Genomic DNA, 16433 nt, shown 5'->3' with positions numbered 1-16433 from the left:
AGGAAAGCAGAACATCAGAAGGCATCATGGATGTGACCATCATCTATGCTGATGAGCAGTGCAGCCCCCAGAGAGCAAGGGTTTAACCCAATTAGTGCTATGGACTCAATTTTAACATCTCTTGTGTTTCAGGGATTCCTTTCAAGCTGTTTCAACGTCCAAAGTCTCTGGAGTGCAACCACTGGTTTGGGAATCTGGTACACATCATCCAAGTCTACTCCTCAACATGAACCAAAGCAAAGTGGGGATAACTGAAGATTCTCTTCATTACTTCACTCCATACCCATACTGCAATGCTCATGTGGATGAACCCACATTTGATCCTAGAAAACACAGCACACAAATGCACAACATACATGTGCACACCTCTGAACATGTGTACTTGAGACAGTTCCTCACCACATCCCAGATCTCCCTGCTCCTTACAGGGACTCAATCTTGTGCAAGACTACACAGCAATCTCACTTCAGCCACCGTTTTCTTCCTGATCTCTTCTATTTTTCCCCAGCTTTTTTCTTTTGTGCTTTTTACAGAGTAAATATAGCTAAAACTGCTGGGAAACACAGAGTCCCTCTCAGCCGAGGAGAAAAATTCAGAGTGGTGCAACTGGCCTCCAACGTGGCAACACAAACTGCTACAGGCTTTTTCTATAAGAATTACAACAACTGCTGAGCTATCAGGCTAATCCATTAGTTAATTATTTAAGCAGAAGGATCTACGCGTAAGGATTTTTTAATGGATTGAGAGTGGCAGCGTGGTGGAACGTTACCAGCACTTCTCAGCAAACTGTGATTGATGGAGAAGAGCTACCACACACTCCCAAGCAGACCTAGGGACTCCCATTTCTTCTTCTGCAGCTGCCAGACACCAGCCTCTAACCACACGAGGTACACTCCACCCCCTTCACTCACCACACCACTCCAAGTTAGTTGAGCCACCAAACAGGAGTGAGTGAAATTTTATAACAAAACTAGAAGGACACAAGGAAGCAATTTACTCCTAAAAAAGAGCACAATGAAATTAGCTAAAATTGGAGGGTGAGAAAATGCCATGCTTTCTATCACAATTCAAACACGTCATTAAAAATAATTCACGTTCAACCTCACTATATATTAAAAAAAAAATTTCCTTGCTGATCACATTTTAATCCCAACTGTATCAGGTTGAGGTGGGGCAACTTGTTTGGGGGAAGGGGCTGTCACTTTTTCCACTGTAAACCCCTACTCAAGGGGATTTATAACTTGGCTGCAAGAACATACCCTGGGCTAAACCTGGCATGTAGAGCTTTAGCCCCAGAACACATTTTTATTTTGTTGAGGATTTTTTTCTAGCTACAGAGTAGAAAAAAAATTTATGCTCACTAGGTCTGGACATACCTGAACTTAATTGTAAGTACACAGTAATAAGTAAAACTGTTAAATATATGCAATTAAAGTTTCCTAAGTTACTCTGTAGCACTACATTATTGCTTTTTGTATACATTTTTTTGTTTAGTGACTGAAGAATTTAAACAACACTTCCAGTATTCCATTAATCTCTTTCTTTCGGAATCAAGACTTCCTCCATTAAGGAGTAACTGAAGAAAATGTTTCAGGTCTTAGTGATACAGTATGAATTTTTGATGTTAAAGGATGAACAACAAGTAAAAGCAAGAGAGCTGTACACCCAACAAATTAATCTTTCAGAAGGCATAATTCTGTTCCCATTTATGTCAATTAAATGTTCTTTCCATCCACGTTCAAATTCAAAATACTCCACAAAGAGCAGGTATTCCATAGGAAATTAATGTTTTTTCACTTGCAGGCTGAGATTCTCACAGATACACATACAAACAAAACAGATATTATTTTAATAATATCAAATAAATATTTTTCTGGAGCAAATAGATCTGGTCCAATTCCAGTAACTTCGAAGCTGACCCAGTACCAACCACTTTATACCTATTTAAACAAACTGATATACTTGCTCGTACACATGAATGTCTTTCAACACTCAACAAGCAAGTTAAAAATGTGTAACAGGAACCACTATTCCTGAGACTATTGTAAATTTTTTAAAAGTGACAAATATTAAGAAAGATTATCCACCACAAAAGCTAAAGTCAAACTGCTCAAAAGACTGAGCTAAATATAAGGACAGCAGATACAAACACTTTCAACACAATTATTATCTGTGCCCTTGTAACTCAAAACATTTCACAAAGAAACCCCATGAAGCCACTAAGAGGTCACAAGAATTTGACATTTTGTCATTTCCTCCTCAAAGGAGGAATGAAAGAGTGAAGAAAATGAATGTGACTTCCAAAGCACTACTCTGCCCTTACAACCAAGTTGGGAAGATTACTCCTGCACACACTGCAGCCAAGCTAGAATTTAATAGAAGCATTTGAGAAGGCTAAGCAAACAGGAAATATATCTATTCTGGGTGGGTTGTTATGGTTTTACCTCCAGAAGTTCATCCTCCAGTTGCAGAAGACCAAGTGTTGCAGCTGGACCATCTGAAGCAATTGATGATATATAGTGATGCCCATCAAATGTGTCAAGCTCAACTCCCAGTCTCAAAGTGTGGATGGGTAACAGCTGCCAAAAGATAAGAATGAGAATGTAGATATCTCTATCTACCACAATACAAACATGTTTAGGACTCAGTAGCTCACCAAATTAAACTAAGCACACAGTATGATTAAGTCTTCATACTGACATCATCTGCATTAAAGCACAAGTGTCCATATACAAAGTGTTTGCACAAATAAAAACAACCAACCTGCCCTTTGGGGGAAAAGGCAATTTCAACTCTATTTTAAGTTCACCATATTGGAAAAAATGCAGAGGAAAGTACCACCTAAAGTCTATCCTACGCAAAAGGTGTGTTTTCAACAAAAGTGAATGAAATATGGTCTCGTGATGACCATAAAAACTCATCACAAGATCAGCTGTCTCATTCCTTTAGGAGCTACAATACTTTGAGGTATGGAAAACATTCATGAAGTGTCCTCTGAGAATAGCTAATAATACTGGCAACCTTGTTTCTGCAAGGTGAAATAACTGATTTTCTGTTACCCTTTCCCAATGGGCCTCCTTAATTTGGAATTTTTCTCTAGGGGGGCTCCAACTATGAGTTTCTTAGGTCTGGTAGCACAAAATTGATTCACTACCCAGACAAGAAAGCAGAAGTTATGGCAGCCTAGGGAGAAGAGATGACCAGCAGTTTCTGCTCCTTCACTTTGGCCATTTTCTGGCTTTTTATTACTGAAGCTGAAACACTGACTGCCCTTCTGGTTCCCCATTAATTATGGATATTCAAGTAAAAGGAGCAACCCACTGATCCTCAACATCCCCTCACACCCATAACTGATGAGTTTATGGCCTTTCTTCACTGAGACATCCTCACAAGTATATAGATGTTTCACCTCTTGCACAATATTAACATACCTTTGAGTACTTCTGGAGCTCCGCATCATCTGTAATGGGCGTATCCACATTCACAACCTAAAAATTGTACATCAGAACACTTTTCAATAGCATGACAATAAAGCCTTTACTAGAATGATGAATTCTGGCAGGAAAAAACCTGATGAGCCAAATAAACTGTACTAAAACAAAGTCACATTGATGCAAAATAATTTAAAACAAATATCTTTCTGACATAGAACATTTACAACTAGGAACGTGGTGATTAGGCAGTATTAGCAGACTCCAGCATTATCCTATTCCCGAAGCCCGAGTGCCAATTTTAGTCAAGTTTAATAATCCTGTATAAGCACAAAATGCCATTATGTTTGACACAAATACCCAAACTGACTTGCCAAACAGAACTGGAAAAGTATGATAGCTTAAGTTATTACTTCAGGCTAAAGTACAGCCATCTAACATGTAGACTAAGCCACCATCTTCTGCAGCATGTTTCTAACATGGCTTGAAATACATGAGTTTAATTACCAAATTTCCATGCAAAGTGCATTATTTAAGAGTGACAAGAAAACTCTTCAGTGTATCTTCATTTTTTTATATTAATAAAACAACTATATTCACCACAGGTTTTCTTGTAGTGTTCTTGCTTAACATAATTTAACTGTAATCTTGGAAGGTTATTTATTCCAATTTGAAACGTAATCAGATGACATTTGTGGTGATCTATGGCCCAGGGTTGGAGTTTGAGACACTGAAGCTGAAATTGTTTGGGAGGATTGCTACATTTGTTGGATTTGGAAAATATAAAGCCTTGCAAAAAATCAGGTAACTTCAAGCTCCTTTGAAAATGTCTAGTTTAACAAAGTGTCTACAAAACAATACTAAGCCCCAGCTTATTCTTTTGACTTGATTTTAAATAGGGCTTCCAGCATCTTGTTTTCCAGGTCTTAGGGTATTTTTCCTGACAGAGAGAATTCATTTCATGTCTGTTCAGTTGTAACTAAATGAATCTATGACTGATAATTCCTCAGCTTGACTGCTCATGCTCAGGTACCTGACACCAAATACCACAGAGTCATACATCCCTGTACAGAATTACAGGATCTCTTTCTGTTTCAGCAGGATCTCAGCTCCTTCCATTGCTACCACAAAGGATCAGAAACACAGAAGCCATGAGTGACACCAAATCTTCAAACAGTTATTTCCTCTGAAGAGAGATACTTCAGAGGAAATAATACTCAATCCCACAGGCACCTCAGGGTGACTTCCTGGGACCTAAGTGTAGGAGGTGAGGAGAGTGTGAAACAAGGACTGTCTTACCAGGCTGAACCAAACTAAATGTTGTTAATCATCACAGCCAAGGAAGACTAGAGGTAGGTACAGACAACAAGAGCTGGAAGAACCAAAAAAATACTTTAAAAATGGGATGCCACAATAGTTTCCTTCTATTATTTGAAAAGAGCAATCATTAACGTTTTCACTCCTGCCATTTTACTGGCGGCAGTTGAAGAAGAATTAGAAACAGTTTCACAAACTAAGCAGGTTTTCATCCTCTGTGGGAAGCACGATAGCACTAAGGGAGGTAATATCAGACTCTTGAAATGTAAGGATGGGAATACCAAGCAACTGAAGTGGGCAGCCAAACAGATTTATTGCATCATGTACATAATCTTACACGAACTCCAGATCTTAAAGGAGTGCTAATGGAAAGAAGAGAAGTGAGTTTCTCAAGGCAATTCTTAAAGCTACTTTAAATCTTCCAGAGAGCGACTGAAACGATGGCTACTCCAAGTAGTAAAAATAAGTGTCTCTAAATCAACTGGACAAGCGTTGCAAAGACAAACAGGGCATTTTCTTGGTGGTGGTGGTGAGAATTTTTTAAATCTTTGGAAAGAACGTTGGCTGGAGTCTTTTATCTAGACTCAGTGGCTAACACAGCACAGAAAAGCAGCAGTGAATTACAATTTCAGTCAGCTCCTTATGACAATTCATCAAAACCATCTTTTGCTTGGCAATTATTTAATAGGAGGTGAAGAAATATCTAATAGACACCAGCACCACAAAGTTATACTGCCATGAATTACATCCTATTCTCCCAGCACGTTTGAAAATAATTCTTTCATTCTTTTAACCAAATTGTAAGATTTTTCATGAAACACAGGATCTCTACCCCAAGTCTTTTTTCTCCCAGCGCACAGTAAAACAAACAGATAATAAATGAAATCATAAAAATGCCACCTATTTTAATTAGCTGCTGTGATGTAGATTTAAAAGGACAGTTTATTTTCTTAAATCACTGTTCCTTTCTAGTACCTGTAAAACAATAGGTTCTATATAAACAGAATGAAAAAAAACTAAACACCTTATTATAACACTCCTATATTTCAGCCTTGATGTTATGGGAAACAAAATTTGATGTTACCGATCTGTTCCTAACACTAAACTGTTCTATAAACAGCCTGTAATGCTCAGCTCACAGATCTGTAATTTCAAGAAATAACATACATGAGTATAGTTTATTGAAAGATAACATACCATAACTTCGTATTCAGGTCCCAGCAGGTTTTCCCACTTGGATTTCAGCTCATGTGCTGGAGGAAGTGGGACTCTTCCTAAATATGAAAGCGAGTATTAGATTTACAAGCATATTGCACACTGAGAAACACATTTACTTCTAAATACTTCAATAAAAATTCAGTGTAAATAAAAGATTAGAGGGCATAATCCCAAAAAGGAAAGTGCATTAAGCTCAGTCTATCAAGCAGTGCAAATCAAAAACGTCTTTCTTAGGAAAACAATGCAAAATGTCAGCTACTACTAACGTGTGATTTATTCAACTGAGAAGCAGAAGAGGTGATGCTTGCATTGATGAGATGAGAGTTCTGTACCACATAGTACTGTAAATAAATCATTCTTTCAGGCTGCAAAACAAATTTCACATGACTTCATAATTTGTTGCTATAAAAATGCTTGCCACTCCAGGGAAGCACTATCTCCCACCAAAATGAACTCCCTTAAGAAGTAAAACACCTGACAAGATATTGCCGTTATCAAGGGGCTGTGTCAGCACAATGCAGTCACAGACTTTATTTATACATTTGGCAGGTATAAAGGCTTGTCTAGTTTAATTAGACCACTAAGTAACATGAGCTTTAATATAAGCTCCAGTTCTAAACCAGTCTTCCGTGGGAACTGGGCTATCTTGACATTTATATCTTTTCAGCTTTCTTACTTATGCAACCAAGGCAGTATTACATTCATGTAAGACAATTTGACAGAGCTAGACAGCATAAAATGACTGGCTGCCCTGCATTTGACCTCATCCAGAAGCTCAGTGCACGTATAAAGTTCCAAGCTGAAGCAATGTTTAACTGGTAGGAATCAAGCTCGAAAGCAAATTCCATCTAGCAGCTACAGCAGCAGCAACTGGGGGCTGAATTACCGAAAGCTGGATGTGGGGTTTTTTCCCCCCTGACTGACTGTAATAGTTTGTCAGATGTCTAGACAAGGCACAGACCTCTTAGTATGGTTGATGTGTTGTACTGAAATTTAGAATGTAAATCACAACCTTGCATTTTGCACACAAGCTCACCAGTAAAATACCTCTCGGGGGATTTAGAAGATACCAAGAGCAGCTCAGAGCCTACCTACTAGCAGAAGCCAACACAAATGGGATGTCAACCTGCCTCTGCTTTCAACACCTTTGCAGACTGCAAAGATAGAACACGAGCTTTGCAATGCAACCCTCATTACATCATTTTAGAACTTTGAAGTTTTCTGCTCATTAAAAACAAATATTTAAGTTAATGTGCACAACAGTATAACCCAACACTGTATCTCTTCCACTCACTCTCTGTCATGCCAGATAGGCAAATTCTGCCTGATATGCACTGAGAAACCAAACTCTGCAGAGCTTACAACTCAGATTTCACTTGGAAATATCCAAAGCGTCTTTAACCTCTAGGCTCAAGGAGATACAGATACCCAAGGATTCCAGCAATTCAGATAACTACTTTCTGTAACCAAAAAGAAACCCCACCAAGGATAAAAACTTGGGTTTGTAAATACAGCACACAGCTCTGAAATAAATCATGTCCTTAAAAAAACAAAAAGGGGGAGGGATACACAAATTGTCCTGAAATTCTCAGCTGTGAGTTAAGGGTTTTTTCTTCCATTGAAATTTAATTGAAGTTTCTAAGGAGAAGTAGGCTTTGTGAGCCTTGATATCAAGCACAGGCTCATCACTATCTTTTCTTCTCAACTGTAGCAGAAACAGAATAGCAATGTATTTTTCTGCTCCTTCTAATTGCAGAAATACATAGGGACAGAAATTCTTTAGTATATTTTTTTTTTTTGCTATTATAGCATGTTATAGCAGTTACAGCACGAACAGAGAGGATCTAAGCACCTGCAACACCCTGTGCAGCTAAATACAGATTTTAAGGTTTACCAAGAGTAATGAATCCTAGGGTCAAGCTCAAAGTTCATTTCAGTAACTGTAAGCTGTGCTCACTTGGCTGAATACAGATTTTTTGTCACTTCTAAAACACATTACCAAAATCTATGAGTTGTTCAGAGCAGGTGCTGATGCGTGTCTTCATTTGAAGTTTCCCCCTTTCTTTCTTTCAAGTATTTTCAAGTCTTTGCTTGTAACTCCCTCAGAACTGTGGAAATGTTGGCTGGAGGGGTTTGGAATAAATTTGTCCAATTCCAGTCATATCACCCAATTCACTTAAAATGCTCCTTTTTTTCTCAAACAGCTTTTTCTACATGGGAGCTAGTAGGAAGTTTCTTCCTAATCTCTCATCCAGCTGGATTTCTCATGACCTGAGAAAGGTAGCACATCTAAAATGTGCAAGACCTCAGAAATAAAAATACTTCCCAGGGACAGCTTTCATCAGCAACAACTTTTAGCATATTTAGTCTGTCCTTCTGCATGCACTTCCCTATGGTTTTTCACTTCTAATGAGCAAGCATCAAGAATCAATCACAAGTGTATTGCAAAAATTATTTTTCCTTGTCAAAAATTGGGGTCATTTTTTCTTGTAATTTTCTCCTGGTTTTGCAATCTTCCTATACAAGGATGTGCACTGTGCTCTAGTGCACATCATTAATGCACTACCTTTGTCTGCTCTACTGGTGGGTATTTTTTTCCCAGCTGTTCTTAAGCATCATGTCTTTGGGTTTTGAGTACTGCTGCAAGGAAAAAAGAAAGCAGTTCTGCCCAGTCTGCAGTCTTGCAGATGCAGCTGTGAAGTTAATCGCCTCTAGGCTGCTAACAGAAAGTTTCAGGCCTCCTGCACGCTGCATCCTAAACCATGTTGCCTTTGTAACAGAACTGCTAAAGCACAGTTTTGCCTGGCCAGAACTACCTTTTAATACCTCTCCAGGAAACACAATTTAGTTAAGAATTTCACACAACTGGGCTTAAAGGGAAGTAATACATATTTTATAAAACATGCCTTCTACATTAAACTTCTAAAAGCACTTCCAGAGTTTAGTCAGAGCCTTAAATTAGCAGTATTTACTTTAGCACCATTATAATGAAGTGCCCATCACCACGTCCAAAATAAGCACCTATCTTTGGAATTTAAAACTGCCCATTAAATTCCATTCCAAGTTGAAGTGTTATACATCATATTTCACTAGGAGTCAAATTTGCAACTAAGTATTTCACCTTTTAACAGAGATACACATGCATTTTATAGTTGCATAAAGCTTTTGCAGAACCTTGTAACTGAAAGTGGGTTTTCACTGTGAAAAAACCTGGTTTAATGAAGCAGTGATACTTGCTTACCATTGCATGAAAAGCTCCTGATTCATTACTCAGTTTCAAAGCTGTGCTCACTGCAGCATCCTGCTGGCCCGAAGAGAACCAGCACCGCTAGATGGTACCAAGGGCAGTATTCAACTGCAAACAAACAGTTCCTTCACTGTTTAAATTTTGCTATCCCAAGACACACTGTGCATACAAACACAGTGTCCTGTATTCTCCCAGGTAAGGGGAGTCTGGATACAATGGAGAACAGGAATATCTGGTAGTACACTTGCTACCTGATGCACTGGGGAAAGCAGGTCAGATAAACCATGCTGCCCCTGCCAGGAATCAAATGGGTCCATCCAGCAGCTATGGACTGTAGGCAGTGATTGTAGCCAGACTCAGATGCAGCTGCACCAATACTCCACAGAGCTCCAAGGAAGGAGATAAGCTCTGCACAATCCTAGAGGAGCAACTCATACACATGCAGCTTGGTTACAAACTCCTTTTGAAACTAAGGGGGCTTTGGAGTATTTATGGAGAGGCAGTGGATCCACAACGAAGGAGTTTGGGTCTGCTATGAGAAGGGCTGAAAAATACAGTTTGATCCAAAGTGATTATCAGCAGAGCAGGGATCACTGAGGCACATCTAAATAACACACCTTGAGGCTAACAGTTTGTCAACTTCAAGCCAGGTGAAAGCAACGTCAGTTCTCAGCAGAAACTGATCCTGGCCTTGCTACACCATAATTTCACAGCACTAGGTATTAGGTAGCAAATTTCTCAGAAAGTTCTCTTCGCATCAGGGCAGACGTCTGCACTCGTGGCACTAGATAACCCAATCATGAGTAGTCAGGAACTGACTCCAGAGATACTGCTTGCTTCAGTAGAGAAAGAAAATACTTGATGCATGAAAAGTTCCACAGCAAGAAAAGACTGGGTAAGAGATACAGGACAGTGTGTGTTGCTCTTTTCTAGCCTCTGTCAAAGTGAGTGTAAGTCCTTCTGCCTCTTCTGCCCCATGATACATCCTACTGCTAAGTCCTCAAGTTATTTGTCCATTGTAACTACAAATCAATATATACTTTTCCATTCCCACAGCTAAAACGATGCTTTGGTAACCTCACATCCAAGCTACTCAACCACCTCTATTTTGGCTTCCTATTTCTAGAAACATGCAAAAGTCACAACAAAGGATGTCTGGTTACAAGGCTTGGACAGAAAAGTAAAACAGCACGGAAGACAGGAACTGCTACATTTCTCTTGTTTCCAGGTTGTCTTTAATACTGACAGGTCTTCCACAATCACAGCAAAATTGTTATTCATTGACAGCCATAATTTAGAATCCTCTATTACATCTACATATCTTAGAAACTACAAGGCATAAGGATAATTTATGCTGCCTTTAACACAAGCTGTAGAAATTCACCAAGAAGTTCTTGTAGAAGAGCCCAGAAATCTGAAGGGTAGTTGAAGCATGCCTTTTGGAAAGGCCTCCAACCTGGATTCACAAGACAGCTAAAAACCAAAAGTAATCCATACCTTTGTGATCTGCCCCTATGTACAATTTTGTTTCCTGCTAAAAGCTCATGCCTAATTGGAACTTCTATCCAGCTTCTGATTCCAGCTATCAGGTCTTTACGCCTTGCCAGACCAGAGGTTCTCATCTGTCTGCACAGGTGGGCAGTCAACAGCTTCCACTAGCAAGCTCAGGACAAGCAAGCCAGAAATTTGCCCAGGGAGGCTGTGAAAGCCCCGTCCCTGGAGGTGTTCAAGGCCAGGCTGGATGAGGCTTGTGCAGCCTGGTCTGGTGTGGGGTGTCCCTGCCCATGCAGGGAGGTTGGAACCTGATGATCTTTAAGGTCCCTTCCAACCTTCACCATTCTGTGATTCTATGAAATTGCATGTGTAGCAACTGAGCTCTCATTTCCAACAGCAGCATGGGAAGAAGCAGTGTGAGTACCACAAGGTAAATTAAGTGGGTCTGGGAACCAGCAGGTAGCAATGAGAGGTTCATTGCTGAGTGGAGAATCTCACAGGAGGTGGACATGACCTGTGCTAAGCTTTCTGCTTCTCTGGCATTCCAGGAAATGTCAGTGACCAGGAGCACTATAAGCAGGACAAGCAAACAAGAGCAAGACAGTTACATAGCATGTGGCACACAGGACAGACAGATGTTCATGGAGATGGTATCTCATTTTTGTGAAAAACGACCTATAAGTGGAGACTTATCACAAGACATGATCCCCTGTCCCTGCTGCTGCCAGCCACCTCTGGTCTTTCAGCAAGTCTTACTCTCTCAAAATTCCTGAGGGAGGATGCTGCAGCTCAGGTCCCAGGCTGTAAGAGGCAAAGCTGAGTAGCTTGGAAGAGGTTCTAATGAAGCTACTGCAGTACCAAAAGACCAAACTCTAACAAATGGGCATCAGAGATGATGTACAGGAAACCAAATTTTGAAAAGACTCTGCAGACACAGGAGCCTAAGGCTTGTGAGGGCAATAAGATAGATATGACTGAGGTAACTCTGGATCAGGAAGCAAATGTGAACTCCCAAGAGTTCCATCTCCTGATGCTATTCAGCTGTCAATCTGGTTCAGGGCCCTGGCAGCAGAGGAGGATGAACAAATCTCTGTCAAGAGAAGACTGGAAGCAGACACCTCAGGTCATCAAAGTAGGATCAGGGCTAGAAAGAGGAATCAGTGAGCTGGAGGCATTCAGCTCTGTAGAGCTTATGAAGATTCATCCCAGAGTTCTGAAAGGGCTGCACCTCCTTTCTCTATAATTTCCAAAAAACGTCCCAAAACAAAACATGGCAATCAGCTAATCATGACAATGGCAATCAAAGGGGGATCATCAATGACTGAAAAAGGGCGAATTTTATGCAAGGAAGAATATCCAGAGAATTATAGGCCAGTCTCACCTTTGGCCCTGGAGAGATAATGAGATACTTCCCTGTGGAATCCATTTCCAAAGATATGAATGGCAAGGTGGTAAATCAGGAACAGTTACCATATATTTGCCAAATAACTGACTCAACAGGTAGAGCTTTAATTTAGAGGGACCTGAATAAAAAGCATCACAAAGCACAAGCTAAAGATGGAGGAAGGAATGACAGCCCATCAGTATGGAAAATGGATTAAAGACAATGATCAGTGATAACCTATCCACCTGCTATATGCAGACTCTGCTTCTTTTTCTTTTGAAGATTATCCTCCTGTTCTTGCTTTTTCTCATTCTTACTGTCCACACTAGTTTCAGTCCCTACAGCTCTAGGGGTTGGAACAGTTGGCTGCACTGTGAAAACAGATGAAAACAAATAAACCGTTTGCTATAAACCATATGAAGTAGTAACATCACCTCACTAACTGCTCTTTTTCCTTTTTTTTTTTTTTTTTTTTTTTTTGATACACAGGAGTTTTGTACTTAGTTTTCCTGAATCCTCATTTATGTTTCTTTCCATTCCTCCTTAAGGATCTCATTTCCTACAGTGTGTCCTGCCAAAACCTACAATCATATGGCACTGAAAAATCAAATCAGTTGCTAAAAAAAAAAAAAAAAAAAAAACACACACAAAAAAACCAAACCAAAACAAAAAACCAAAAAGGATTACCTCTGTCTGAAGGTCTTTCTGAAGAAATAGTAGAAGAAGGTTTCCTCCTCAGTAAGGTAAGGCGCACAGTCTGCCCTGTGCTACGCAAGGCCTCTACCACTTCTTGGTTGCTATAATCCTGTATATTAACTCCATCAACCTAAAAGAAGAAAATCGTATAATGTAATAGCAATCACATTACATACTTAGGCTGTAACCTGTAAGCAACATCCACATTCATTTGTTCAGAAATTATTGAGTTATTTCACCTAAGATTGTATTTGCAAACCAGTCTCATTAAATCAGTTATATTTCACTAATTAGGTAATATTTTCAAAACGCATTTTAAAAGGAAACACAACAGTAATTTCTTCTGACGTCATGGGACAACCACAAGCCAGGATTTACTAATCTAAGTATGCACTGATTTCCCCATACAATTTTTTTGCTTACTAAAAACAGCTTAAGGAGTATTGTGGATTAAGCTCCCAGCAAGAGCAGCCACTCTAGAACTCTGTTCAGTTCATTATCACTGTCAGTTTTCTCAAGAATTTCTAATATGCCCCACACAGAACTCTTTGTATAATCCACTCTCAACAGCCCAATTCTTACACTCATTCAGATGTTTAAATTTACACCCAGAATACTCTGTCCACCTCACTGTTAGATCATACATCAATAGGAGCTTCTGCAAAACTGCAGATAAAAGCACAAGGTCATATCAATTTTTCCTCTCACAAAGGAGAAGCTGAGTTTGGAAGGTCTGGCATAGCACACATTTTAAAAATAACTTAAAATCATAACTCTATAAATATTACCTCTTAAAACAAAAAGACTGTGTAATTCATTCCTCCTTGTAATGTGAATGCAAAATTGGCTATTATTCAATTCACAGCTACCCAATGATTTTCATTTTTCTACACATGAAGCTTGGGTTTTTAAACCAAAATTGCCACAATTAACATTTTTATTATATCCACATCTTGCTACACAGTCATTAAAGACCAAAAACACATCTTGCAAAATCTTAACCATCCTCAAATCCCATTCAATTCAAATAGAAACTAATGCTGCTCATCTTCAGGCCCAAAGCCAAGATTCTCCACTCTGAACCATTTTAATCCAAATGCCTGCCTCTTTCATAGTTAACTACTATTTACTACTTATTTGAATATAAAATAATACTTTAACCACAGAAAGCCAAAGCTCATTTCTGTTACAAATCTACCTAAACAAATATGAACCACTGAATTATTTCCTCTGCAAAGTGGAGAAGGTTGAATTAATTTTAGGTAGTCTTTACTATGATGTTCTTTTAAGACTGAGAGGTGCAATTAAGTATTAGTTCTACAACAATATATAAGCAGACTATTTTACTTACAGCAACAATTTTGTCATGAACATGAATTTGGCCATTGTGGTCAGCAGCACTACCAGGTATTATATTTTTCACAAAAATCCCTGAAGTTTCTGTTGGCATAGTGAGGGGAGGAAAGAAACAAGTCACTACGTTAACCTAATTTGTTTATTTTGAGATTTTTAAATTACTCATTTAATTAGACATTTAATATCTTTTACACACTTCAGTCTGTAAAGTTATGATTCTGTGAACCACCAACGTTTGCATCTTACCCCTCACAAAGCTGGAGTTACAACAAGTGAGGATCTCTAATGGAAAAAACAGCACCGACACAACCACCTGTACACAGCCTTCTACATTTTTTCCTTCAAATGGCTCACAAAAGGCCACCTCCTCCATGGATTCATCCTTGTGCTCACCCAGGCTTTAAACCACCACCACTTAAATCCATGCTGTGTTTGATTTTAACAGGACTACCTAAGCTAAAAGTATGTGCTTAAGTACTTTGATCAGGACTTCAATCATCTTTCTACAGCTAAAGACTTTAGTACTCTAAATCTTAACAAAAAAGGATTTTTCTTAAAAAAAAGAGAAACATGGAAAGCTATCCTTTGTCATGTTTGATGTTTGGTTATTAATTCTTACTTCTAATTAGAACAAGAAAATTAAAACAAACAAACAAACAAAAAAGCAGTAAAAAAACCCCAGTTACCAGTTGAAACAGGAACCCTTCCCTTCCACAAAGTGCCACAAAACACAAGATGCTGATTTTTAATTCTAGTCAATCTTGACACTTCATCCATTCTATTCTGAACTAAGACACCTGCCCAACATGGTTTGTCCATGCTCAGCAGAGCTCCCCTGCTGGTGCTTCAAACCCACCTTTTCCCATTGCCTGACACTGCTCCTCCTCAGCCCAGTTCCCACTGCACTAGCCTGGGATTCTGGACCAGCAACATAAGAGGATATCCTGGGAATTAAGAGCGCTGGAGAGCAACTCCTACCTCCACCACATCACCAGAATACTTTCTTGAGTCCCATGAGGAAGAATAGGGGAGAAAAAACACTCCCCCTTTGAGTAAAACCACATATTCAGGAAAGTCAATTTTAAAGATATTATTTGTGGAACCAATAATTGAAAGGCCAGTTAACAGCTCTAATTTAAAGGGGATTTAGAGGAAAAAAATAATTATTCCATGTCCCTATATCCTAGCACAGATATTTTCATTTCTGTCAGTGTTTAAACTCTGAAACAGCCATCTGCCAAAGACAAGGACATCACCTTGTGATGGTCCACCACACACAGCTCATCTCCTGCCTCATCTTCTTAAGATATGTTAAATTAATTGTGCTATATATGCACCCCAGGGGCAAAGCAAGGAACAGTGTGGACAGGAACCTGACTGTGTCAGAGTCTGTACATGCAGGAATTGTCTGTTGCAGTTTCATGTTTTGCACTGTCACAACACCAGCATGTGAAATTCACAGTCCAGCCAATAAAGTAGGTACTACTTTTTTAAGCTAGTTACCATGTTGTAAGAATGTTGTGGTTGAATTTCACTTAGTGGCAAATTCTCCACTATCTTCCTAGTTTTTAGGTTACACTGTTTCAAAGAAGTGCTGCCTATTTTCCTCATAGCAAATAAAGGGCACTTGAGAAGCCCCTGTCCTAAGTCTTAGTAAAATCCTGTAAAACTCACCTATGTCAGATGTGCCAGCATAACCAACAATTGTTATGCCCAGGCTTTGACCATTCTTTTTTATAAGTTCAACATCATAGGTCTCAAAAAGGTTGGTATTATCCTATAAATAAAGCAAAAGACAGTAAAAAAAAATAATAAATCTCAATTTCCCAGTACCATTACAATATTGCAGGCTAGGGTCTTCAGAAGTAAGCAGTGATTTTGATTTTCTTGTTTTAGGAAGGATCAGATTTGCAAAAGAAGTTTGCTGAAAATAAGGTGACACCCAAAGTCATTAGTTGCTTTTTAAGTTCTTTCCTAATATTCCCTTCACATCCCTGTCAGAGGTATAACACTTTATGGAAAACAAAGGTTTGTGTTAGACTGCTCAGGAGTTTCCCTTTTGGTTCCACTGCCACTTGATAACAATAGATGTCCCAGTCAGTCTCACAATACAAGAGAAACTCTGACTGCCTTCAGAAGTTCTTCTCTCCCTTTCATATGTCATTCCTGATAAACTGCATCATGAATCCGTTTGTTGAGCTCTTTCTACTGGACAGTTAAGCAGCAAAAAAACCCTGGTATAAATACACAGTGTTATGACATCACACATTTCTGTCAGAAATAAACGATA

The 16433-nt window shown here is 39.1% G+C and overlaps 1 protein-coding gene across 5 annotated transcripts in view; it reads right to left on the bottom strand.

Annotated features, from left to right (window-relative positions):
• PATJ (PATJ crumbs cell polarity complex component) overlaps positions 1 to 16433 on the bottom strand; it is a 150482-nt gene that overhangs the window by 115903 nt on the left and 18146 nt on the right. For all 5 annotated transcript variants that reach the window (XM_051625062.1, XM_051625064.1, XM_051625060.1 and 2 more), the window contains exons 9-14: positions 15818 to 15920; positions 14139 to 14227; positions 12779 to 12917; positions 5946 to 6022; positions 3432 to 3488; positions 2445 to 2579 (exon numbers count right to left, since the gene is read on the bottom strand). In XM_051625062.1, the coding sequence (XP_051481022.1) occupies positions 2445 to 2579; positions 3432 to 3488; positions 5946 to 6022; positions 12779 to 12917; positions 14139 to 14227; positions 15818 to 15920 (600 nt within the window). The remainder of the gene's footprint in view (positions 1 to 2444; positions 2580 to 3431; positions 3489 to 5945; positions 6023 to 12778; positions 12918 to 14138; positions 14228 to 15817; positions 15921 to 16433) is intronic.

The sequence above is a fragment of the Apus apus genome, chromosome 7 (assembly GCF_020740795.1).
Source record: "Apus apus isolate bApuApu2 chromosome 7, bApuApu2.pri.cur, whole genome shotgun sequence".
NCBI classification, from domain to species: domain Eukaryota; kingdom Metazoa; phylum Chordata; class Aves; order Apodiformes; family Apodidae; genus Apus; species Apus apus.
This window is presented reverse-complemented; position numbering and strand designations above follow the sequence as displayed.